The following is a 25,366-nucleotide window of genomic DNA, read 5'->3' on the forward strand; positions in this document are numbered from 1 at the left end:
ATTTTAAACTTTGAGACTCCTCCCAGTGTAATTAGTCCCTTCTAGTAACTGTCTTGTTTTCACATTTCTCTGATTCTGATTCTTCCTTCTTCTTCTTCATCATCCTTCTGCTCCTCTTCTTCCTTCTTCTTATCCTTCTTCTTCTTCTCATCCTTCTTCTTCACACTTCCTCTCCTCCTCTTCTTCTTCTTCTACTCCACTTCTTCTTTTTCCTCCTCCTCCTTCAGGCCTGCTGCCGGGGTCTGATCACGACCGCGAGGACCTGCAGGGCCGCCTGCGGCTCGCCGAGTCCCGGTCCTTGGAGCTGGCGGAGAGCCTCCGGGTGGCCACGGCCAGCGTGGATCAGTACCGGGCCATGGCCCAGAGCCTGGAGGAGTCCCTGGACAAAGAGAAACAGGTGCACCACGAAGCCACGCTGCCATAACGACATCGACTACAACCAGAGTCATTCAAGATTAAAGAAATAACAACGTTTAATTGTCCTACTGTACTTTTTACCATTAAACTACGCTTGCATGTCTGTAATCGCCAGGTAACGGAGCAGGCGCGCTCGTCCATCGAGGCTCGCATGAAGGAGGCCGAGCGGCAGCACCGCCGGCTGGAGGAGAAGCTTCTGGAGGCGGAGAAGGATAAACTCTCCACGGAGGAGCAGAAGAAGAGAGCCCTGGCCTCCCTCGAGGAACAGGTACGCTACAGTTCCCTCCACACGGGACCGCCTGAGTGCTGCTGGTCAGTTCAATAGAAGTAAAGACAACTTTCTGCTTGTTTTGTGGCCGTTAGATGAGCAGCCTGAGGAGGAGACTCTGCAGCGCTCAGGCCGACCACCAGGCGGCGCTGCAGCAGGTCAACGTGGCTGAAGCCCAGCAGCAGCAGGCGCTGCAGGACAGCCGAGAGCAGGTGAGGGTGCTCAAGATGGCTGACCCGTGTTAACCGACTGGTGCCTTGGGGGTCGGCTTAACCTTGAGGATGGACCAGCTATCACTTCATTATTTTTTGCTCATCTTTTTGCATGTTAATATTTAATTTAAACGATTTAACTAATAGCATTAATCTGTCAAAATGTTTATTGTTGGTTAACCTTTTAATTAACATCCCTCAGAGGAATATGACGATCATCACTTTTAATTTACCGTGAAAATACCTCAAATCTGCTGTTCGAATGATCACATTTGGTTCCTTTTATGAAATATAAAGGAAACTTGCAGAAGCCTTCACATTTTTTTGCGTTCACATTTTAAAAATAATAATCCATTTAATTTATATCGCGCTTTTTAAGGTCCTCAATGACACTTAACATGTTACATTAACACCGTAGACACAGCCACAGGGAGCAAGTCAGGGTTAAGTGTCTTGCTCAAGGACACATTGACTTAGGGCGGGGGTTGAACCACTAACCCGCTGATTGGAAGACAGACCTGCTAACTACTGACCCACAATACCCATCAGGGTTTTTCCTGGGTCAAAATGGGTCTTCGGTGCTCCCAAAACGTCTATTCATGCACGTCGGGCTGTTGAGTGAGTGATCAGCAGCTGGCCGCTCGGTCCATTCGCGCACCTCACAGTTGCGTATTGATCAGACAAGAAGACACTGTTTCTCCTACTATTATAACAGGGTGAAATCTCCACCCGCCACTCTGTAATTTTCGTCTCCCCCCGCCCGCAAACAATTCTCGGAGCGATGCGCGCGCTGGCATCGAAGCTCTGCGGTGAGCACACTTTCACCCCGTCAACAACTCTTCTCGGCTCGCGAGCGCCAGAGCTCCGATGCCGGCGCGCGCCTCGATCAGCAGTGATTTATTTATTTTTTTTCCATCGTGGACTTTTTTTTGCCTTAGGCGCTCGGGATTTGTCATAGGCGCTCGGGAAAACGGCTTAGGCGCGCGCCCAAATGTTCTCTATGCAGGAAAAACCCTGCCCATAGTATTTGACATAGTGTAGATTTTATGAAAGATTGCTCTGTACTTGTGTATTTTAAAATAAGCGTTTTTTTATTGAGCGCAGAGGTTTATTATTTTACGTTTTGTTATGTCATGAAAAACAAATAAACGTCTCCCTTTTTATCTGATTACCTGTTGGAACATGTAACACCTGCCATTTCCATACCTCAGACATCTAGAATAACTTTCAATCAGACGTCCTGGTGCGTCAGGCGGTGAAAACTGAAATGTATTCGTCCGGTTTTCCAAATAGCAAATTCCAGGACCACCTGTTTTTTTTTATTTAAGTAGAACAAGCTTATTCCAATAGGTTAGTGCAGCTCCAGTAATTAATTGCCTCTGCACTTCGATGACGTTACTCGCAATGATTCTGTCAACTCGTCTTTCACCGTTTCTCAGGCTAAGCTGGCGTTTGAAGCGCAAGACAAGTACGAGCGTGAGATGATCCTGCACGCGGCCGACGTGAAGGCCCTGCAGGCCGCCACGGCTCAGGCCACGCAGGCCGCGGAGCTCCGACACCAGCTGGACGAGAGAGCCCAGCGGGTCGGCGCCGAGCTGCTGGAGGCCCGGGTCTCCTGGGAGGAGCAGGAAAAGATCCTGAAGGTGATTTTGATAGAAGTCCAGATGATGGCAAGACGGGATACGTATATATATATATTTTTTTTTAAAATTATTATTATTTATAAATAAATTCCACACAAAAAAATGTATCTAAAATAATTATATATTTTTTTCGATTTTATATATATATATTTATATATATATTAAATGTAATTAGATGTATATTTTAAAAAGATATAAGTTATCAATAAATTAGATATTAAAAATGGTTTCAAATATTTATATATATATAAAAATTAGCAAATTATTTCAGGAGTATTTGATTTTAATTTGTTGGTTTTGTGATATTTAAAACAAGCTTTTCTGACGCAATTCTTTCACTTGTAACGTCTTCGCTCGCGTTCCAGGAGGAGATGTCAAAGATGGAGATCCGCTCCGAGGAGCTGCAGAGGCAGAACACCCTCCTGCACGAGCAGATCCAGACCATGAGCAGCAAGATGGCCGACAAGTTGCAGCAGGCGGTCAGCGAGAGTCCGTTGAACATCTCCCTGACCGAGGAGGGCAAGTCTCAAGACCAGGTCCTGGAGATTCTCAGGTAACGACTCGTCGGTGCCAAATGATGCAGTCGAGAAGCCTGGTGGTCTCGCTCCTGTCCTCCCACGTTCTCCACGCCATCTTTTGACACCCACGTTTTATTTGTTTGTCATCATCGAAGGTTTGTGCGTCGAGAGAAAGAGATTTCTGAGTCTCGCTTCGAGGTCGCCCAAGGGGAGAGTCTGCGTTACCGTCTGCGGGTGGAGCATCTGGAGCGAGAGCTGAAGGAGGTGCAGGACAGCTTGAGTGCTGCGAAGGAGAGGATGCAGGTGGTTTGTTTTTGATCACATCTGGAAGGTCTTATTATCACTCAAGATTGAGATTTCTTTCTGGACAATAACTGATTACTTAATGAGTCCAACCGGACCTCTAAGAATCATTCCTGGAGGTACCGCGTGTGACTTGAGGCCCGATGCTTACTCCCATCAGGTGACGGCGAAGACACTGGCTCAGCACGACGAGCTGATGAAGAAGACTGAGACGATGAGCATCCTGATGGAGACCAACAAGATGCTGCGTGAGGAGAGGGACAAGCTGGAGCAAGAGCTGCACCAAACCCAAGCTAAGGTATCTGCTGCGTCTCATCTAATGACGTAGTTTGATATGCTCCTAGAATCTCCTCTTTGGGGCTTTTGTCACTTTAAAAGCACTACATTGTTCAAAAAGTATTCCCGAGTAGCTTTCAGCTCGCCGTCTGTGCACTTCAGGTACAAAAGCTGGAGTCCGACATCATGCCGCTGCAGCAGGCCAACTCCGAGCTGAGCGAGAAGAGCGGCATGCTGCAGGCGGAGAAGAAGATCCTCGAGGAGGAGATCAAGCGCTGGAAGGCTCGGACCCAGGTGGGACGATGCTGCTCGTACGGCGTGGAGAAGCAGGGGAGACTATTTATGCCTCATGTTTTATCATTTTTTTTCCTCATTATTTTAGCATTTGGTGAGCCAGCAAAAGGATTCTGACCCCGAGGAGTACAAGCGTCTGCACTCTGAGAAGGAGGCCAACCTGAAACGCATCCTGCAGCTCACTGAGGAGAGCACCAGGCTCAAAGCAGAGGTGGCCAGGTGAGGCGTTGGAAATATTAACGTTTTCTCCGTATTGAACTATACCGGTTCTTTCTCTGGCACTTTTTTTTAAGGTATTTTTTTATATTGATACGTAACACAGCAAACATGTACTTAACTGATATTTCCATTGTTTTTCATCTTTTTGCTCACATAAACTAACCCACTGGTACGCCCACCTCGAGGAACAGGGGAATAAATGCATACAAATAAATAAAGAGGTCACCTCATTTCACTAAGCCAGACATGTGTGTGTATATATATAAAAATAAATATATTTTATATATATTTTTTTTTTTTATTGTTTATTTATTTATATATTTTTTTATATATATAATTTATATATCCAGACATTAAATGACAGTAGGATTGGCCAGTAAGCTGAAACCAGTGCACACATTGTTTTTCATCTAACAGTCGAATGAATACATGAATAAAAAAATGTCTCATGTCTATTGAAATGCTGCTATAGGGGCTATCTGTATATAGGGGGTATCGGTATATAGGCGGTTTGGGGCATAATTTCTACGTCGATTCAGCATAAATCTTCACAATCTCTCCTTTAATTTCTGTTTTAAGGACCTATATTCTCACGACGTCTCTGCAAAGCCAGATGCAGAATATGAGTAAGATAACCGAGGAGAGGAACAAGCTGAAGAAGGAAGCGGAAACCAAGAACCAGGAACTCCAGGAGAAAGTGAAGACCATCACTCAGGTGAAGAAGATTGGACGCCGCTACAAGATGCAGTACGATGAACTCAAGTTGGAGCACGACAAGGTGAGCGCTCGGTCTTCAGTCTTCATATCGAACGTTATTGAACTGTCTGTTCAGGGTTCATCAGGTCATGGAAAAAGTCACGGAAAAGTTATTAAAGTCATGGAAAATTCGTAGAAAAGTTATGGAAAAGTCACAAGTTATGGAAACGTCATTGAAAAGTTATAAAAAATTCGTAGTAAAGTCACGGAAAATTTGGTGAAGTTGTAAAAATAAGTCACAAAAGTCGTAGAAAAGTTATGGAAAAGTCGTAAAAAAGTCATTACAAATTTGTAGAAAAGTCGTAAAAAAGTTCTGGAAAAGTCACAGAAAAATGATTGAAAAGTGTTATGTTTTGAACATCATTCTTCACACTGTCCTCCAGCTGGTAGCCGAGGCGGCGGCGGGCCCGTCCCAAGAAGAAGAGGCTCGCCAAGCCTCGGTCCAGGAGCTGCAGAGCCTCCGAGACGCTCTGAGCCAGACGGAGGCCAAGACCAGAGAGCTGGAGGGGCAGCTGGAGACCAGCAGCAAGGTCCAACCACAGGACTAGTGCTCAGAGACTTTCTATCAGGGCCAGTTGGATAGCTTCTCTCAGCGGCATAACTGTTTTCAGCTGCGCTCACATAAAAAGGGTTTTCTACCGCTCTGCTAGTCTACTAAGGCGATAACACAATGTACCACTAGAACACTGGAGATAGGCCTCTACACACCTCTGGAGAGACTTCACTTACACCAGAGAATATTCATTCACCACATTTACTATGTAGAGAGTATTTATGATTAATTTAATGTTATCTTCATTGAAAAACAGTGTCTATAATCATAAGTATTGTGTCTTCCTGGCCCGTGACAGGCGGCTGCAGAGCGTGAGACTGAAGGCCGTGGCGCCCAGGAGCAGTCGATCCGGCTGCAGGCGGAGCTCGCCAGGCTGAGGCAGGAGCTGCACGACAAGGCGTCTCACGAGGACACGCTGAGGCAGCAGATGACCGACAAGGAGGACAAGACCAGGAAGGCCATCGTCTACGCCAAGCAGAAGATCAACCAGCTCACAAGTGAGAGAGCGGTGGCCAGAGACGATACTGCGGCGCTTCTATTCGCCCTCGTTGTACTGGCGCTCTTTCCTTTGTTAGGGCCCTCGTGACGACCTCGTTGTTGTTCAAGGAGTTATTATTATTCTCTACTGTTTTCTGCCATTTTTGGCTTTATCATATCCCAAAAGTTCTTAAATTTGAGATGCATATCGGGTCTGGTGAAAAACACAATTTTGGGTAAAAAGAATTTTCTCTCTGCATACCTGCAAACTTGTCACCTTTCGGTGAAATTCACCGTTTTGAACTCAAAATAGGTCATCCACGTGAATTGTGGAGATCCGAAGAGTTTTTGTTTTGGGGGGGGGGGGGTCACCTGGCCCGCTGCCGTTGAGATTGCAGTGAGACGCGGAGAAAAGTGTGAAGTGTTGCTCTTCGCAATAAAACATCTTTGATGGGGCGTGTCGCGTCTCGGCCAATCAGCGTTCAGATGTCCACAGCGTTTGGGGGTTCAGGTTAGCTTGAATGTCAGCTGCTACATCTACTCCTGTCCCGCTGCACGGTGTAGCGATGCTAACGAAGTACCCGTACGTTAAACACGATGTGATTTAGCATATTTTTAGTATCGATACTTCATTAAGAGAGCGATCAGAGCGCACGCGCTGCTCCGTGTCGAGCTGTCTGCGCACACTGCGCTGCGCAGCTCACAGCCAGAGAAGAGGAGCAGCTTTAGAGACTTCGGCTTAACAAATACAAAGATGCCAGAAGTGAAATGCTTCAGTCTGTAAAGTTGTGTAACTCTCCAGCTGCTCATCCTGATGAACTGTGGATCATCTGGTCAGAGACTAACGGCCTCATAGTGTATCATCAATGCTATGATGGAACCATGTAGTTTCATTCATATCTGGCTGTATTAATACTCATATTACTGTCATTTGTTAAGTGTTGAAAAAGTTGGTAAAAAGTGAACCATACAGATGTTTTATTTATTCCTATTATAGATAAATATACCAGTCTCGTATTTATGGTACCATGATGTTTTATTGTATTGAATTCTGGTATTGGGTATCATGATATTTATGGCAGGTATGTAATATGTATAGAAGTTATAATATGAGTATCGTGACAAACAGGTAGAGACAGAACAGATTTAGAGAAAAGTCCATGAGGACTGTTCAGGAAAATGGAAGTTGGTTCATGAATGACTTTAACCATATTATATATAATGACAATGTATATTTGTTATTACTATCATTATAGGGCTGAGTCAGAGCGGAGAACCTTTTGTTCTTAAACTGTTTATTATCATTATTTAGATTTGCGGTCAGAACAATAAAATGACTGTAGTTGTGGTTCTAAAAGCTTTGAGGCTTCAAACAACGTGGATGTGGTGTGGTGACAACAACAACAAAAAGAGTCACCTGCACCCCGTTGTCACCTTTTTCACCCCTCATGAGTTTGCAGGTATGTCTCTAGCGCCCCCTAGAATGTATTTCCGTTCAAAAGCCCACACATTCTGCTACCAATGACTAATTTACTTGAAATATTTGGCATACATGTCCACTTGGACCTGCTCTACAAAAAAGTCAATGATGAACATAAGCTTCGCCTACTTAGATTTTCCGCCATTTTGAATTGAGTAAAAAACTGTTTTTCCAATGCCTCCTAAACGATGGGTCCGATTCAAACAAAACTTTCTGTGCTTCATCATTGGTTCAATCTCATCAAAAGAATTTTAAACATTGTTGATATCTCATTGCGTTCAGCAGATATGGACCAATGAACATCTAAGGGGTGTGGCCTAATTTGTAAAGACTCATAACTTCCAAATCACGTAGACCAGCGGTCCCCAACCTTTTTTGAGCCACGGACCGGTTCCGTGTCAGAAATTATGTTCACGGACCGGCAATATAAATGACGTAATAAAAATGACGTCATACAATTATACGAAGGGCATAAAGTGCCAAAACTCCAACTCATCATTACGCCGAGTGTGAGCCGTGCTTGTTGACCTGCAACGAGCCGCTAATGGAGACGGCGACACAGACGTTTGGTCCGCTGCTCCTAACCGAGTTCTGGTCGCTGTCATTAGAACACAGAGTTGTTGTGTGAAATGTCCCTTAAGGCCACCGTCATTTGCATCTCCAACACATTTTTTTCTAGCTCGGACGGGCTCGATTCACCGGGTGGGTTTGTTTACAAATGGGTTGCAGGTCTATTCTATTGCAGTCGGGTCTTTTGTGGTTGGAGTACCGCTCAAACTCTTTTAAAAGCCTCTTCCACCCGGTCAACGTCTGAAACATGTAGAATGTTCCGCTGTTCACTCGCCCACACAGCAGCGACTTTATCGGCCAACTTGAAACCAGTTGTCATTTCCCTGAAGTGACAGAATTCATTGAGCAGGTTGAATATGTTTTAAGATTCTTTGTCACTGTGCCGCCAGCAGAGGGTTCGGCGCGTGAGACTCGCCTGCAGCGATAAACCCGAACTTTAAGACTCCTGAACGCGGCTCAGACGCACACACGGGTATCCGGTCCTTTTTCAAAATAAGATATTTTTCCGACTGATTAAAAAAAATTACAACTTTATTTATTAACTTTATTTCCGCGGCCCGGTCCCAACCAAGCCGTGGACCGGTACCGGGCCGCGGCCCGGGGGTTGGGGACCCCTGACGTAGACTATCCTCACCAAATTGCTAGCCTATGTCCACATGACATTCCGAGGACCCGCACATCACTGCTGGCAGCTTTAATTTGAATCTCAAGACTGAAATGCTTTGTGTGCAGGCTCCAAAGACCAGCTGCACAAGGAAAACGAGGAGCTGAAGCAGCAGCGCGAGGAGCTGGAGGTGCGAGTGGGCGCTCTGAAGTCTCAGTTCGAAGGTCGCCTGAGTCGCCAGGAGAGGGAACTGAGAGACCTGAGGGGTCAGCAGGAGAGGCAGGAGCAGAGGGACGAGCCACCGGAGGCCGGGCCCTGCAAGGTGGGTCTGCTGCCTAAAGCTTTCACAAGCTGTGTGTGTTTATTGTGTACTGGCGGCCAAAGACAAAGATATTGTTGAGCTTCACACGTGCACAATGTGCAGGTTTTCTAAAACAAACATGCAAACTGTTAACTTAAAAAGATGAACTATTATGTAATTTTTTCCTCTGAATATGTTAAAAACAGGTTGTCAAGATGCAAATATTGTCAATGTTTGTTTTTGTTGTCAACCTAAAATCAACTTTTCATCACTATAAACATTAACTTGCTTCTATATATTTTATATATATATATTTTCAATATTATATATATATATACTTTTTAATTTGTGTATATATATATATATATTACCAGGGTTTTTCCTGGGTCAAAATGGGTCTTCGGTGCTCCCTGAAATTTTTTTTGGCGCCCTGCGCTTGTAACACCTATTCGTGCACGTCGGGCTGTTGCGCGCGCCGGCATCGAAGCTTTGCGGTGATGCACGCGCGCACACATCCGTGCTCCCCCCCCCCCCCGTTAACAACTCTTCTCGGCTCGCCCGCGCCTCGCTCAGCTGTGATGCGCGCACAGGTGAGCACACCTCAGTGTTAAAGCTGTAAACCTAGGGGAAACACTGAACTCGATTACTATTGATCCAAACAGAACGAGGGTTCGGCTGTAGCCGACTTGAAACATACTATTGAGAACATATTCGCTGACGTGCACCTGATGAACACAGTTGTTTTTTTTGGGGGGGTTTCCCAATCGCTGACTTTTTTTTGCGTTCGGCGCTCGGGATTTGTCATAGGCGCTCGGGAAAACGGTGTAGGCGCGCGCCCAAATGTTCTCTATGCAGGAAAAACCCTGATTACATATGTAATATATATACTAGGGCTGTGAAACGATTAAAAAATGTAATCGGGTTAATCACAGGTTTCTGTGGATTAATCATGATTAATCACATATTACCGATATTCTCGGTATATTTTGTGAGAACATAGAGATTTATGACAAGACGGATATATACATTTATACATTCTTCTATACAATGGTGCTGCAACTCAGCAGTTATTTAGCAGTTTTCTTCCATATGGAACATTAATACATCTTCATCCTAAACAGAATGTTTAACCCTCCTGTTACCTTTCGGGTCAATTTGACCCCATTCAATGTTTAATGTCGGTGTTCTTTGGGGTCAATTTGACCCCAGGCTGTTTTTCACTGTCAAACGTATCAGAAATATCAACTTTTTTATTTATTTAAAGGGCTATTTAGGTAGTCAACAAACAAACATAAAGTACCTCACACTTAAACTTGGGAAGCAATATTAATTCTAATAATTTTCTGGAGGTTTTAATTGCTGGGGTCAAATTGACCCCGAGGGTAAAATATGTTCGTAAATGTAAAGGTAACAGGAGGGTTAAACAGCATTTTTCTCTTGTTTGTCAACCATTAACTCCACCATGATACAATCTAAAGGTGGACAGATTGACAAGTGACTTTGTCTGTGCTCGGTCCCGATGCGCGCACCCGGAGCACTGTGGCCCGCGAGACGGAGATCGATAAGTGTTAACGCAACGCGAAGAGACAGAAATGACATGCTGCTGTGGAGATACGATCAACAACAGACGTTTAGTTTAATAAAAGAACAAAGACGTGCTCTAGAGAACATGTCAGGGGCGGGCCAATCTTTTAATGTCATGCGATCTACCGACACTACGCAGCGATCGACTGGCAGGTCGCGATCGACGTGTTGAGACCCTGATCTACAGGAAGTAAAAGTCGTAACAAGGTTTCCGGAGGTGAACCTGCGGAAGGATCATTACCGATGAACAGACCGTCTGCATGAGAGCGGACAGAGTTCAGGTTGAAGTGGTGTATTGGAAGCTCATTTTGCAAGTGACTTTTTTTTCGTCCCGACGACCAACAACAGACGGATTGGAAGCTCATTCTGCGCATGCGTTAAATGCGGTAAAAAAAATAACTAGTTAAACCTGTAATTGAATTAACTGAGTTAACGCGTTATTTTTCACAGCACTAATATATACATATTTAATAGATACATTACAAATATTTAATATATATATATTTATTATGTGCATGCTCTGCATACTCGTTTGTAACAACTTCTCCGTGGGGAAAGTTAATTAGATGTAATCAGAAGGATATCAAGTGACATCATCGTTGTAAGTTTGATGAAACTACAGTATGGAGACTTCATGTGTTTCTGTCTTGACGTTCAGACCCAGGAGCAGCAGAGGAGTACCGAGCAGAGGCAGATCAGCCTGAAGACGACCCCGGCGGCAGACAGGGGGAGGTAAGAGCTGCTAACAACTGCAGAAAGGGGCGTGTTCTAAATCTTTAGACCGGTCGTGTACAGGAAGTGAACGCATACTTATTCCCAGCGGTTCTGGGATCCTCTCCGGTCCACTCGGTGGTGCTGGTTCAAGTCTTTCTCATGTGAGATGCTCACGGGTACGGGTCATTCTTCATGTCTCAATCAGCGCCAGCACATCCGAGCCGCCCACCGCCAACATTAAGCCGACGCCCGTGGCGACGTCGAGCAAGCAGCCCGTGAACCCGGGCAACAAGCCCCCCCCGAGGGCGAGCATCCGGCCCATGATCACCCCGGCCACCGTCCCCACCCCGACCCCCACCGCCACCGTCATGCCCACCACGCAGGCGGAGACCCAAGAAGGTACGTCCACGTGTCGACTCAAAGGACCTTGTAGTGTGTGTGTGTGTTGATGCAGTACTTGTGTCCCCTGCAGCCATGCAGTCCACCGAGGGCCCGCCGGTGGAGCACGTGACCGTGTACGGCAGCGGCTCGGTTCGCTCCGCCAGCCCCAACGTCCAGAACACGCTGACCAGCGCCATGCTGACGGGGCAGCAGACGCAGACCACGGCGTTCGTCCAGCCCACGCAGCAGCAGAGCGTGAGCCACGCGGAGCCGGCCAATCAGGAGCCGCCGCCGCCCATGGTCATCGAGGCGACGCCCAGCTCGCAGGTGGAATGGCCCTCGACGTCTTCCTCGGTGTTTGGAACTGGTAAACGTTTTCTTTTTGTTATTTTGGGAAGATGTTCAGATCAGAAATGTGCATGTTGTTGTTTTTGTGTGCAGACGTCTCATATGAGCCACAGGGAGTTTCCTTTTTATCTTTTGGTTCAGCCTCCATTTAGACGCGGTGTGTATTTATTCACAATGCCGTATCTCTTAGTTTCGGCAACGCCAGGAATGTCCTCCATGTCCAAGAGGCCTCGTGAGGAGGAGGAGGAGAGCGCCGCCACCCTGGTCACCGACACGGAGTCCGCCCAGGAGGACAGCGCCAGGGCTCCGATCCCCAAGAAGCTGCGTATCGTACAGAGAGTGGGTCCAGAGGTGAGGAGGGGGGCGCAGGTTTTTTAAATTAATCTGGAAACCGGTAGTCGGTCGTGTCGTGACGTCATGTCGGTGTTGTGTGTTCTCCTCAGGAGGAGGTGCTGGTGGAGGACAGTGCTGAGGCGGTGGTGCTAACAGACAGTCAAGATCGTGCAGAAGCAAGCCAGGTAGGCCATCACCTAATAAATATATATATATAAACCTAATGCACCTAATATATAGACAAAGAACATACATACATATTAAATGTATATACAGTGCATCCAGAAAGTATTCACAGCGCTTCACTTTTTCCACATGTTGTTATGTTACAGCCTTATTCCAAAATGGATTAAATTCATTATTTTCCTCAACATTCTACACACAAAAACCCATAATGACAAAGTGAAAACTGTTTTTTGCAATTTTTTGCACATTTATTAAAAATAAAAAACGAAAACATAACATGTCCATAAGTATTCACAGCCTTTGCCATGACACTCAACATGGAGCTCAGGTGCTGTTTCCACCAATCATCCTTGAGATGTTTGATTGGAGTCCACCTGTGCTAAATTCAGTTGATTGGACATGATTGAGAACACACCTGTCTATATAAGGTGTCACAGTTGACAGTGCATATCAGAGCATAAACCAAGCCATGAAGTTCAAGGAATTATCTATAGACCTCCGAGACAGAATTGTATCGAGGCTCAGATCTGGCGAAGGGTACAGAAAGATGTCTGCAGCATTGAAAGTCCCAATGAGCACAGTGGCCTCCATCATCAGGACATGGAAGAGGTTTGGAACCACCAGGACTCTTCCTAGAGCCGCCCAGCCAGACGGAGCGATCGGGGGAGAAGGGCCTTAGTCAGGGAGGTGACCAGGAACCCGATGGTCACTCTGACAGAGCTCCAGCGTTGTTCTATGAAGAGAGGAGAACCTTCCAGAAGGACAACCATCTCTGCAGCACTCCACACATCAGGCCTGTTTGGTAGAGTGGCCAGATGGAAGCCACTCCTCAGTAAAAAGCACATGACGGCCCGCCTAGAGTTTGCAAAAAAGCATCTGAAGGACTCTCAGAAACCAAATTCTCCTGTCTGATGAAACAAAGATTGAACTCTGGCCTGAATGCCAAGCGTCATGTCTGGAGGGAACCAGGCGCTGCTCCTCACCTGGCCAATCCCATCCCTACAGTGAAGCATGGTGGGGGCAGCATCATGCTGTGGGGTGTTTTTCAGCGGGAGGAACTGGGAGACTAGTCAGGATTGAGGGAAAGATGAATGCAGCAACGTGCAGAGACATCCTGGATGAAAACATGCTCCAACGCGCTCTGGACCTCAGACTGGGGCGACGGTTCATCTTCCAACGGGACAACGACCCGAAGCACACAGCCCAGATAACAAAGGAGTGGCTTCGGGACAACTCTGTGAAGGTCCTGGAGCGGCCCAGTCAGAGCCCGGACCTGAACCCCATTGAACATCTCTGGAGAGATCTGAACATGGCTATGCACCGACGCTCCCCATCCAACCTGATGGAACTTGAGAGGTTCTGCAAAGAAGAATGGGAGAAACTGCCCAGAAATAGGTGTGCCACGCTTGTGGAATCATACCCAAGAAGACTTGAGGCTGTAATTGCTGCCAAAGGTGCTTCAACAAAGTATTGAGCAAAGGCTGTGAATACTTATGTACATGTTATGTTTTCGTTCTTTATTTTTAATAAATGTGCAAACATTTGCAAAAAACAGTTTTCACTTTGTCATTATGGGTTTTTGTGTGTAGAATGTTGAGGAAAATAATGAATTTAATCAATTTTGGAATAGATAGATATATACTTTATTAATCCCCAAGGGGAAATTTGTATAGTTAATATATAAGGCTGTAACATAACAAAATGTGGAAAAAATGAAGCGCTGTGAATACTTTCCGGATGCACTGTATATTATGAATATATATATATGTTATGTGTATATGTATATATATGTGTTATTAAGTTATACATTTCTATATATATATATATTTAATTTATGTATATATATATGCATATATATTAACTATATATTATTTAATGTATGTGTATATATATATTATTTATATATAATTGATATATATATTTATTTAATTGAGGTATGTATATATATTTATATATATAAAAAAATAGAGAGTAGATGCTGATGGTCTCCATTCTTATGCAGACGGAGGACTTCCCGGTCCTGGAGGAGGGAGATGACGGTTCAGCCTCCCAGTCCATCATGATATACCAAGAGGTCACCCTGACCCAGAGTGACTCTCCTCACCAGTTGCAGCAGGAGGTCATCGTCATAGTGACGGACACGGAGAGTGACGATGAAGAGGATGAGGAAGAAGAAGAGGAGCCGGTAGGGACTTTATATCAAGCAGAGTGTAAACTGTGAATCGGCCTTTTTTTTTTTTTTTAAGATGTCTTGTGTTCCACTAATTATTTTAATCGCTGCTCCAATGTAGGACTATGAAGAGGAAGAAGAAGAGGAGGAGGAGGAAGACGAAGAGGACGAGGAGGAAGACGACGGAGAGATGGAGGAAGGAGAAGACAGCAACGAGGGAAGCGGAGACGGCAATGAGGCCTACGAGGAAGACGAAGCAGAGGTTCGAGCGACACACACACACACACACTGTATTAACCCTTCCCACGCTTCCAGTGAGAGATTTCCAGCTCTCACACACTCAGTTTTTCCACCGTCTGGCTTCAGCTGCATTCCTCCCCGAGTCGTAACTTCCTGTCCTGACAGCTGCGTGTTTAGATGTTACCGTGTCACGGAGGATGAGTCGCTGTCTGAACGGTGATGTCATAACGAGACAACAGAGGGTCGGCACCAGGTTTTATGATATGGAAAGTTCAAAAAAATTAATACAAATTATCACGGGATATCTTTTAGTTTTTATTTTTATATAAAAGAAACCAACGGCGTTAAATTATTGTAAAATAAAACTCAAATTATTCAGCGGCTCTTATTAGTTTAATTTAAATCTCAAGAACAATTAAAAAACCACTTTAATTAATTTAATATTTAATTATTTTCACGCAGATTCTTAATTAAAAAGTAAATCAAAGCGTTGCAATAGATTTTTTGTGTGGATTCTCTAATTTCTTTAAATAATGTATCTTGAAGTTCAGTTAAGTTTTACTCATATTATTATATTTGGCCTTTTCTGAAGGAAAACTTGAATCATCAGCTCTCTGTGGTGCTCTGCCATTATAGTGTGTGTGTGTGTGTGTGTGTGTGTGTGTGTGTGTGTGTGTGTGTGTGTGTGTGTGTGTGTGTGTGTGTGTGTGTGTGTGTGTGTGTGTGTGTGTGTGTGTGTGTGTGTGTGTGTGTGTGTGTGTGTGTGTGTGTGTGTGTGTGTGTGTGTGTGTGTGTGTGTGTGTGTGTGTGTGTGTGTGTGTGTGTGTGTGTGTGTGTGTGTGTGATCCCATAACATGCTTCCTCCACTTCTACTGAACTCTTCATCCTCCCCTTCCCTCCATTTTTTTTTTTTTTACAGAACTTTTTTTAATTTGCCCTCTAGAACTTGTTTAAATTCTCCTTTTCTCACCACTAATATACATTTAATATTCCCCTCTGGGCTTTTCTTATATATTTAATATTCCCCTCTGGGCTTTTCTTATATATTTAATATTCCCCTTTGTGCTTTTCTTATATATTTAATATTCCCCTCTGTGCTTTTCATATATATTTAATATTCCCCTCTGGGCTTTTCTTATATATTTAATATTCCCATCTGGGCTTTTCTTATATATTTAATATTCCCCTTTGTGCTTTTCTTATATATTTAATATCCCCCTCTTCGTTTCCTCCTCAGGGCGCTGACGTCACCGACCTGGGCACGGAGACGGAGGAGAGTCTGGGGGCGTCCGACTCTACCCAGCGGCCGGCCGACTCCCAGACCGGCTGTAAGATCCGGGAACGCTCGTCAAACTCACGCAGACCGTAAACCGTCGTCACGGCGATTAATTAGACGTGTAAAGCGTTGTCTGCTCTGAAGGGATGAGCGGCGCCTTGTGCCAGAATAAAGGTCCTTTCCAACCAGGGCTGCTCTCTTCTTTAACTTAAACTTTAGAACATTAGACCTAAACTCAACTTTAATTAGGCCGACGAGGATCCTACGATAAAAGCATACAATAGTGGTTATCTTATCTTATTTATTTAAATTCACATTTTAATATGTATTTATCTTTATTTAAATTCATTTAATTCACATTTAATTATGTATTTATTTATTTATATTTATTAATTTAATTCACGTTTAATTATTTACCTTTATTAATAGTGGGAACCAACCAGATTCTCAATTAAGTCTCAAATTTTTTTTTCATTTCTTCTTTCTCTTTCTTATTCACCTTCTTTTTTCTTTTCTTTCAGTACACACATTTTTTATATAATAATATACATGATCTGCTCCAAATTTATTTTTTGTCATTACAAAAGCTCTAAAGCTTTTAGATTCCAGAAGTATTTTATGAACAATTCTTTCTGATCTTAACATTTGAAACTAAAACGGCCGCTCTTGTTTAAATGTCGTCTCCCGCTCCAGTCGACGGCTCGATGGAGGCGTCGTACGCTGCGGAGCAGCCAATCAGCAGCTCCGGTTCCCGGTTGCCTCAGTCGCCACGGAGACCGACACACCTGCTGCCCCCCCGCCTGAACATCGCCCCGACGTCAGAGCTTGGACCGCCCGCTCAGGTTCAGGTATGACGGAACGCAGAGACCAGCTTCATGGCTTTTAAATGTTTTGTTTCTGGTCTTCACATTTCATTTTGTGTATATTTATTTTTATCTATATATATATTTTAAAATTCTGAAATCCTCAGCGTATCCCAGTGCGTCGCCAGTCGGTCGGCAGAGTCCCGACGCTCACCCCCGGGGTGCCGGTCAGTTCCGTGAGTCCGTTTGTTACGTAATTTGCACAGATGTCAGTTTTGTATTCAAGGCTTCCTGTCGTCTCCTCCTCTTCCTCAGCACTTCTTTGATGACGATGACCGGATGGTTCCCAGCACGCCGACTCTGGTGCTGCCGCAGCGCTCCGACGGGTTCGACCAGACGATCCAGTGAGTCTCAGGAATATGTAAACGTGACTCTTGCAATGTTCCCTCAGGCCTCTGCGGAGCTTTTCATTTTATTCAGAGTGAATATTGAGCTGTAGCACCTGGAGCTGCCAGCACTGCCTTGAGCTGAAGATTCAGGACTATTGAAACCCCCAGAGCTGTTTCCTCCATCATATATATGAATAATTCGTAATATATATATTTAATATATGTATAATTTTTTTTGAAATTTAAAACATTACATATTATTTATATATTTTTTTATATATATAAATAAAAACATTTCATTTTAAAAACATCAAATATTATTTATATATTTTTATTGAAAACATTAAATAATATATATATAATTAAATAAAAATAATTATTTATATTTGTTTTAAAAACATTTTATTGAAAATATTAAATATTATTTATATATATATACACACACAAATAATTAATGTTTTATTTACTTTTAAATGTCTTGTCTTGATGTTTTTATACCTGATTTTACCTGCTGCTGCGCTGACTGATCGCTACTAGTCTCTACCTTCCTGACTGTTTCCTGTTCCTGCCAGTTCTCCCCAGGTAGCCGGCGTGCCTCGCTTCAGGTTCGGTCTCTCGGACGACGTTCCTCAGACCTCCTCTTCCTCTTCCTCGCACTCGGACCTGGGACAGCTGGCCTCGCACGGAGGTAAACGAGGACTCAGTGTGGACCGCAGGCGGGAGGAGATCTTTACCTCCCACAGGGCACCAAGGTTTCTATTCCCTTTCTCGTGTCTGCAGGCCTCGGGATGTACGAAAGCCCGTTGTTCCTGGCGACGCACGAAGAGGAGTCGGGCGGACGCACCGTCCCCACCACGCCGTCTCAGGTGTCGGCTCCAGGTGAGACGACGAGTTTCTGACCCGACATAGACGAGCTGGATAGGAAGAGTCCGATGTCTGGAGCTCAACTTTACGCCATGTGCACCTCCTCCTCCTCCAGTAACCATCTTCTCGGAGGCGGCTCAGTCCGACGCCCCCGGTGACCACGCCTCCCAGTCGGTTCCCATGGTGAGCACGTCCACGCCGGGCCCGGGAGCGGGCGGCGCCACGGAGGACGACGTCTTCCTGGAGCCCGACGCCGACCGGTGAGACTCGACGCCGCTCGGTCACCACGGCAACGTGACTCTTGATTAACCCTTCACTCGCCGACGGAGTCCCACCAAGACAATGAGTTAGACTAAAGGTTCAGAGACGTGAACGAGTTGATTTAAGAACCTCATGGAGCTCCGAACCCGACGTCTCCGTCACGTCTCCATCGGGTCCTCTTTGTTCCCATCGGGTCCTCTTTGTTGGTGTTTAGTAAAAAGAGTATCTGCTTTATTAAAAGTAAATTCATGTTGTTGTTTATTCCAGGTCCAGTGCTGAGGTGCTGTTGGACCCGGTGGCCTCTCAGGGGGACTCTGAGGACCCGGGCCACCAGCCGGCCTGCCTCCCCTCCACCAGCCAGGAGCCGTCCTCCAGCTCTGCAGGTAGAGGATCACTTCCTGTGTGCCACCGTTCACTTCCTGTCTGATGCATTTGTTGAGTTCTGCGTCTCCGTGTTTCAGACACCAGCAGTGCGGCGCCCTCCAGACCCGGCTCCAGCCGGCAGCTGCAGCGCTGGCCGGAGCACCGCGGGGGGCGCATGAAGAGAGGAGGTACGTCTGACCACGGCGGCCACTTCCTGTTTGGTGGTCGGGAGACGCGCTTCACTCTTTTGTGGACCAGAAAAGTTCTAAATAAACGATGACGTCGTCCTTTATTCTCCACCCGGTCGTGCGCGTTAATAAACGACGTCATCCTTCACCAACCAGCAGCAGTAAAACATGTCTGGTTGATATAATTCAGTTTCATGTTTTTAGAATAACAGGATAAATATTTTGGGGGCGTCTGTAGCTCAGTGGGGTAAGAGGGCCGTCCTGCAACCCCAAGGTTGTAGGTTCGATCCCCGCTCTCCCATTAGTTGCAAGTCGAAGTGTCCTTGAGCAAGGCACTGAACCCCCAGTTGCTTCCCGGGCGCATCACTGCAGCCACTGCTCCTTCATCACTGAGGGGTTAAATGCAGAGAACTAACTTCCCCTTGGGGATTAATAAAAGTGTATATTAATTATGTTATGATTAAAAATAAACACTCGTTGTTTTACATTTAAACATGTCGACTCTTTTCCTCCCGACAGGTGGGTTTCCTTCTCGAGGAGTTCACGGGCGACGATTCGCCAGATGAGGGTCGAAAAACTGACCGTGACCAGAGTTTTCCCGTGTGTTCAAATTCCAATATCCTAGTGATGATGATGATGATCACTCATTCTGACGCCTGTTGTTTTTATTTTTTTGGGATGTCTCCAGTGTTTTTATGAAGAATGTAATAAACTTTAAAAGCTGTAAGACAAAATGTTTTATTTCCTTCCTCACTCCCTCTTCCTCACGCCCTCTTCATCATCACTCCCTCTTTATGTCTTCGTCACGCCCTCTTCGTCACGCCCTGGCTGAGCACTTGAAGAAGTCGCGGCTGCGCGGCGCTGCGTTGTTTTTGGCTTTGGGGACGGCGGGCCGCCCCGAGTCCATCCTCACGCTGAAGGATTGAGCTGCAGGAAGAATTCAATCAGCATTTAGATTTATGGATTTAGGAAGTTTTATAATTATAATAACTTTATTCATACAACACCGTTTACAAAGTGCTCTCCAGAGAATCGAGGCAAAACAAATGGAATAGTAAAACACAGAATAAAGAGCAACAGACAAACCGGATTAGGGAAAACAAAGAGCTGCATGAAAGGACGACATCACTTAAAAGCACTTCTATAAATAAAAAATCATGTTTATGCCAGTTTCAATTTTGAGTGAACATTAATTTTGGATAAACAGAATCTCATGCACCTTCGAATATTCCTGACCGCCAGAGTTTTAAGAACATTGACAGCTTTTGGTTTAAATCTTCAAGAGCTGGACTATTTTATTTATTTTATCTTTTTTTATTTTTTTTTATTCATGGTTTTATTCTTTTTTAAATACTTTAATTATTTTTATTATATATGTATTCATTTATTTATGTTTTTTTTATGTGTATATATAATTTATTTTTAAACCCCTCATCTTCAGTTCTATTGTTCTCTAGTCTGCCGGTATCATTCTAATAGAATATTTAACAGTTCCTCCGTTGAGCTTTACGTAAAAGGTCACCGTCCTAAACGACCTTCACAGCTGCCTCGTCCCTCACATGGCGGTCGTCAGGCAGATCAGACTCGACGGAAACGCTGAGAACGTTTTGTTCTTTTTGAAGAAGCAAAAACACAAAGGACCTTCAGTGACGTGGGTTTAGTAACCGGCTCGTCGAGGCCGATCGACTCGATAAAACATTAAAGCTGAACTACAGAAACGCTTCTTGACTCCTCGCTGATGTTCTCAGAGGAAACGTCTTCAGTGACTCACATCTGGAGAAGACGTAGTATTTGTATCCGTCTGCAGTCGAGGCGCTCGGCACGGAGGCGGCGGCCGTGATGGAGGACGGGAAGCCTCTCCACGAGGTCCTGATGCTCACCGCCGGCTGGAGGAAAGACACTGGAGGCCAGATGGAGAAGTTATATACTCTTATTAATGTCATTTAAAATATACACGCCCGGTCACAAGTCTGGAGTCACTTAGAAATGTTCTTATTCTTCAAAGCACTGTTTCTTCAATAAAGATAACATGAAATGAATCATAAACTCTACATAGTTAATGTGTAGATGACTATTCTCTGGTGTCAGTGAAGTCTCTCCAGAGGTGTGTAGAGGCCCATCTCCAGTGTTCTGATGGTACATTGTGTTATTGCCTTAGAAGACTAGCGGAGGGGCAGAAAACCAGTTAAACCCTTTTGATGTGAGCGCAGCTGAAAACAGTTATGCTGCTGAGAGAAGCTGTACAACTGGCCTTCCTTTAAGCCACAAGAAGAACTACATTAATATTTACTCTAAACATTATTTATAACCTCGACGTCTTGACTAGATTTTATATTCATTTTATATAAATTTTGAAATTAATTTGATAAATGAAAGAGATTTTTCATGGAAAACACTAAATTGTCTGGATGACCCCAAACTTTAGAATTATAGTGCAGATTCACAAATGTATGTAAAAAAACAGCTGCTGCATTTCTCCAGTTCAGGTATTTACAGGATTCACCTGCTGACCCCCCCCCCCCCCACACACACACACACACACTAAAGGATGACTCTTGGAATGCTAAATAAAAAGTGAGTTTATGTCAATCTGTTCTTATTCATAGATGTGTGTGTGTGTGTGTGTGTGTGTGTGTGTGTGTTCTCACCGGCGTGGCGAGCCGTGCGAGTGTAAACGGCGTGTTGGGTTTTCCTGCCGCACGTTGGACTCGTGCCAAACTGGTATGAATATTTCTGCACCGATCCACCTGGAAAGAACCAATCAGAGAGAGGGAGGCGGGCTCAGAGTCACACATTGTTATGAATGTTTGTTTCACACAAGAGAAACTAAATCCTGTGGGCGTCGACTCGCCTCTCTTGAAGAAGTAGACCGCCTCTCTCCTCCTCTGGAACTGAGGTACGGACAGAGCGGCGGTGATTTGACCTCGAAGGCCACCGAAGCCGACCTGGATGACCTTCGGGTAGTTTCCATCCAGCACGCTGTTTTCAAACCTCCAGTACTGGGAACCCTGAGACGGTCACCATGGCAACACGTTAACATCCACCAGCAACAAATACACCGGTCACACGAATTAGAAGAAACGTTTGAAGAACAACCGAGTCTGAAACACTAGGGTCAAAGGTTAAGGGTCACCAGACAGTCGGGTGTTCTCCATTATTTATCAATGAATATAAAATCGAGTCAAGACGTTGAGGTTATAAATAATGATGTTTATAGTAAATATTAATGTAGTTCTTCTTGTGGCTCAAAGGAAGGCCAGTTGTACAGCTTCTCTCAGCAGCATAACTGTTTTCAGCTGCGCTCACATAAAAAGGGTTCTAAGGGTTTTCTACCCCTCCGCTAGTCTTTTAAGGCGATAACACAATGTACCACTAGAACACTGGAGATGGGCCTCTACACACCTCTGGAGAGACTTCACTAACACCATAACTTCATATTTGTGAAATGCATTAATGCCTTTAGATCAGGCGAGTGAGGACGGCTCCACCTTGAAGATGTAGGTCTTTCCTTGGCAGTTGCAGCGGGTGAAGGCCGTGTCGATGGGGGACGGGACGCCCCACGCCTGAGTGATGGGCCGGGCCGGGCCGGGGACCCGGTGCTGGTCCAGGAGCCAGAAGTAGTGGCCTGGAGAATAAAAAATCAACAAATCAATGCAGGAATATAAAGATGTACAGGGACTAGTAAAGGGAGAGATAATCTGAGATGATCTGAGATGATTTCTGGTTTTTTTTAGGAAAGAACTAACAACTCAAACTGAAAATATTGGATTGAAAAAAAGAAAAATCTGCAAAAAATGTCACTTTTCACTTGAAGTAGTGACCTGGAAAATTATAAAATAAACGCAGGAATTTAAATATGTACAGGGCCGAGTAAAGGGAGAGATGATTTCTGGGGCCAAAGTTTCTGTTATAAGGAACCGCTAACGACGAACAGAAACTCATCTTCATTTCTCTCCCTCCTCTTGTGAGTTGATAGTTCATGTAATCGGTGTTCTGGAGTTCTAGAGTTCTGGTGTTCTGGAGTTCTGTGACCGGCGCTGACCTCTGAAAACCACCATGGTGCCGTTCCTCAGCGTGGTGACGGCGCCGACCGGCCGCCCGCTGCACAGGTCGCTGTCGTAGCTGTCGTCTAGGAGAGAAAAGGGGGCGGGGCTTAGTGAGTAAGACAACATCACTTCGGATAAACAAACTCAAATATAATGTAAGAAGAATTCATCTCCATTCTTTAAAGTATTTTAAAGTGCTGAATTATGTACAGAGTGGGACCTCTGTCCCTCAATAGCACATGCTCCACTTTAACAGAACCACGGGCTCATGAAGCAGAACCGGAGAACCTGCGAGGTTCTAGAAGTTTGATCTCTGGTCCTCAAGAGACGTTCTTCCTCTCGGACTCCATCTTGTTTTCTGAGTTCATCTGGACCCAGAACTTCCTTCTTACCTGCCTGGTACCCTCCAGCGCCGAGCGGCTTCGTCTGAGGCTTGGAGCTGGGCCGAACCGGAGCCGGTCTGACTGGAGCCGGTCTCACCAGACTGGGTCTAACCGGAGCCGGTCTGTATGGGTCCGGTTGGTCCTGGACTCGGGGTGGTGCGGGTTGGGTTGGTTCTGGGGTGACATGTGTGACTTCCTCCTCTGTGGTGTCGAGTCGCGCTGGTTCTGTGGAAGAGGGGTTGTGGGTCGTCGGGGCATCGAGTTCTGGCCCGGTCCCCTCTGGAGGGTCTTCAAGGTCAGCCGGAGGAGGGCCCGTGGTGACGGTACCATCGCTTGAAGTGGTTCCCTCAGGGGCGCCGGTCGGGTCCAGCACTGAGGCGAGGATGGTGGAGGAGGTCTCTGTGGGTCCAGTAGAGGTCTCTGTGGGTCCAGAAGAGGAGGTCTCTGTGGGTCCAGAAGAGGAGGTCTCTGTGGGTCCAGTAGAGGAGGTCTCTGTGGGTCCAGTAGAGGTCTCTGTGGGTCCAGAAGAGGAGGTCTCTGTGGGTCCAGTAGAGGAGGTCTCTGTGGGTCCAGTAGAGGAGGTCTCTGTGGGTCCAGTAGAGGTCTCTGTGGGTCCAGAAGAGGAGGTCTCTGTGGGTCCAGTAGAGGTCTCTGTGGGTCCAGTAGAGGAGGTCTCTGGGGGTCCAGTAGAGGTCTCTGTGGGTCCAGTAGAGGAGGTCTCTGTGGGTCCAGTAGAGGTCTCTGTGGGTCCAGTAGAGGAGGTCTCTGTGGGTCCAGTAGAGGAGGTCTCTGTGGGTCCAGTAGAGGAGGTCTCTGTGGGTCCAGTAGAGGAGGTCTCTGTGGGTCCAGTAGAGGTCTCTGTGGGTCCAGTAGAGGAGGTCTCTGTGGGTCCAGTAGAGGAGGTCTCTGTGGGTCCAGTAGAGGTCTCTGTGGGTCCAGTAGAGGAGGTCTCTGTGGGTCCGGTAGAGGTCTCTGTGGGTCCAGTAGAGGTCTCTGTGGATCCGGTAGAGGTCTCTGTGGGTCCAGTAGAGGTCTCTGTGGGTCCGGTAGAGGTCTCTGTGGGTCCAGTAGAGGTCTCTGTGGGTCCAGTAGAGGAGGTCTCTGTGGGTCCAGTAGAGGTCTCTGTGGGTCCGGTAGAGGTCTTTGTGGGTCCAGTAGAGGAGGTCTCTGTGGGTCCGGTAGAGGCCGTTTCTGATGGGGTCGTGACCTCTGGCTCATCAGGGCGGTTCTGGTCCACAGCAGCTGGAGGAGAACCGACAGGATTATGAAGCAAGTCGTTTGTTTTTTAAACATCGTATGAAGTGCAGCTCGTCCTGATTGGTGGAAACATGAACGTCATAAATCAACACGGTGGGTCTGGTGGGTCTGGTGGACCTGGTGGACCTGGTGGGTCTGGTGGGTCTGGTCCCGTCTCTGTGGGGTTTGGATCATCTCTCCTCATGTTTATGATCCTCTCTGTGAGGAAGTCCCTGGACACGAGTACCTGGGCTCTCGGTGGCGGGGTGAGGTGTGGGGGGGTCCAGCGGGTCAGCTGCCGGGCCCCCGGGGCTCTCTGGACTCTCCTCCGGCTCCTCCTCTTCCTCATAGTCAGTGAACTCGTCGTTGGGGAAGCTCTGGCCGTTCATATCTGGAGGGAGAGAGAAGCCCGGATGTCACGCCGGGGACCCGGTACCGGATCGGCACCGGGCGGCGTGACCACCGGGTCGTGTGCGAGAACGTCTAAATATAAACACGGGAATGTCACCTCGTCTTCCTCCTGAGAGAAGAGGAGGAACACAACACCACCAGAACCGCAGAACCACGAGTGAAGAACAATAATCCTCCAAGAAAAATGTTCTGTGATGTTTTCTTGGCTTCATGTGGTTCTTTCCTCTCTGGTGCCGGAAAACCTCCCACACAGAACCATGAGGGCGCCAACTGGAACCCAATAGGGTTCTCCAGAGGGA

At 46.0% G+C, this 25,366-nt stretch overlaps 2 protein-coding genes across 5 annotated transcripts in view; one reads left to right on the forward strand and one right to left on the reverse strand.

Moving 5' to 3' along the window:
- Nucleotides 1-19,725, forward strand: part of tprb (translocated promoter region b, nuclear basket protein) — a 30,620-nt gene extending 10,895 nt beyond the window's left edge. The window contains exons 22-51 of one of the 3 annotated variants that reach the window (XM_056415254.1): nucleotides 228-397; nucleotides 533-685; nucleotides 781-897; nucleotides 2,337-2,540; nucleotides 2,906-3,093; nucleotides 3,214-3,364; nucleotides 3,522-3,659; nucleotides 3,800-3,931; nucleotides 4,020-4,150; nucleotides 4,730-4,928; nucleotides 5,290-5,436; nucleotides 5,758-5,956; nucleotides 8,719-8,912; nucleotides 11,134-11,207; nucleotides 11,395-11,588; nucleotides 11,662-11,937; nucleotides 12,109-12,269; nucleotides 12,362-12,436; nucleotides 14,440-14,622; nucleotides 14,729-14,869; nucleotides 16,085-16,175; nucleotides 16,817-16,971; nucleotides 17,094-17,162; nucleotides 17,242-17,330; nucleotides 17,888-18,003; nucleotides 18,096-18,194; nucleotides 18,295-18,439; nucleotides 18,708-18,823; nucleotides 18,902-18,991; nucleotides 19,511-19,725. In XM_056415254.1, the coding sequence (XP_056271229.1) occupies nucleotides 228-397; nucleotides 533-685; nucleotides 781-897; nucleotides 2,337-2,540; nucleotides 2,906-3,093; nucleotides 3,214-3,364; nucleotides 3,522-3,659; nucleotides 3,800-3,931; nucleotides 4,020-4,150; nucleotides 4,730-4,928; nucleotides 5,290-5,436; nucleotides 5,758-5,956; nucleotides 8,719-8,912; nucleotides 11,134-11,207; nucleotides 11,395-11,588; nucleotides 11,662-11,937; nucleotides 12,109-12,269; nucleotides 12,362-12,436; nucleotides 14,440-14,622; nucleotides 14,729-14,869; nucleotides 16,085-16,175; nucleotides 16,817-16,971; nucleotides 17,094-17,162; nucleotides 17,242-17,330; nucleotides 17,888-18,003; nucleotides 18,096-18,194; nucleotides 18,295-18,439; nucleotides 18,708-18,823; nucleotides 18,902-18,991; nucleotides 19,511-19,557 (4,244 nt within the window). In that variant the 3' untranslated portion in view covers nucleotides 19,558-19,725. The remainder of the gene's footprint in view (nucleotides 1-227; nucleotides 398-532; nucleotides 686-780; nucleotides 898-2,336; nucleotides 2,541-2,905; nucleotides 3,094-3,213; nucleotides 3,365-3,521; nucleotides 3,660-3,799; nucleotides 3,932-4,019; nucleotides 4,151-4,729; nucleotides 4,929-5,289; nucleotides 5,437-5,757; nucleotides 5,957-8,718; nucleotides 8,913-11,133; nucleotides 11,208-11,394; nucleotides 11,589-11,661; nucleotides 11,938-12,108; nucleotides 12,270-12,361; nucleotides 12,437-14,439; nucleotides 14,623-14,728; nucleotides 14,870-16,084; nucleotides 16,176-16,816; nucleotides 16,972-17,093; nucleotides 17,163-17,241; nucleotides 17,331-17,887; nucleotides 18,004-18,095; nucleotides 18,195-18,294; nucleotides 18,440-18,707; nucleotides 18,824-18,901; nucleotides 18,992-19,510) is intronic. The other 2 variants (XM_056415256.1, XM_056415255.1) reach the window with 2 other exon arrangements.
- Nucleotides 19,711-25,366, reverse strand: part of LOC130194306 (proteoglycan 4-like) — a 9,494-nt gene continuing 3,838 nt past the window's right edge. The window contains exons 6-14 of one of the 2 annotated variants that reach the window (XM_056415258.1): nucleotides 24,904-25,047; nucleotides 23,748-24,662; nucleotides 23,430-23,645; nucleotides 23,034-23,120; nucleotides 22,480-22,616; nucleotides 21,843-21,999; nucleotides 21,640-21,738; nucleotides 20,763-20,891; nucleotides 19,711-19,918 (exon numbers count right to left, since the gene is read on the reverse strand). In XM_056415258.1, the coding sequence (XP_056271233.1) occupies nucleotides 19,809-19,918; nucleotides 20,763-20,891; nucleotides 21,640-21,738; nucleotides 21,843-21,999; nucleotides 22,480-22,616; nucleotides 23,034-23,120; nucleotides 23,430-23,645; nucleotides 23,748-24,662; nucleotides 24,904-25,047 (1,994 nt within the window). In that variant the 3' untranslated portion in view covers nucleotides 19,711-19,808. Of the gene's footprint in view, nucleotides 19,919-20,762; nucleotides 20,892-21,639; nucleotides 21,739-21,842; nucleotides 22,000-22,479; nucleotides 22,617-23,033; nucleotides 23,121-23,429; nucleotides 24,663-24,903; nucleotides 25,048-25,366 lie in introns of both variants that reach the window. The other variant, XM_056415257.1, reaches the window with a different exon arrangement.

The sequence above is a fragment of the Pseudoliparis swirei genome, chromosome 5, assembly GCF_029220125.1.
Source record: "Pseudoliparis swirei isolate HS2019 ecotype Mariana Trench chromosome 5, NWPU_hadal_v1, whole genome shotgun sequence".
Taxonomy (NCBI): Eukaryota; Metazoa; Chordata; class Actinopteri; order Perciformes; family Liparidae; genus Pseudoliparis; species Pseudoliparis swirei.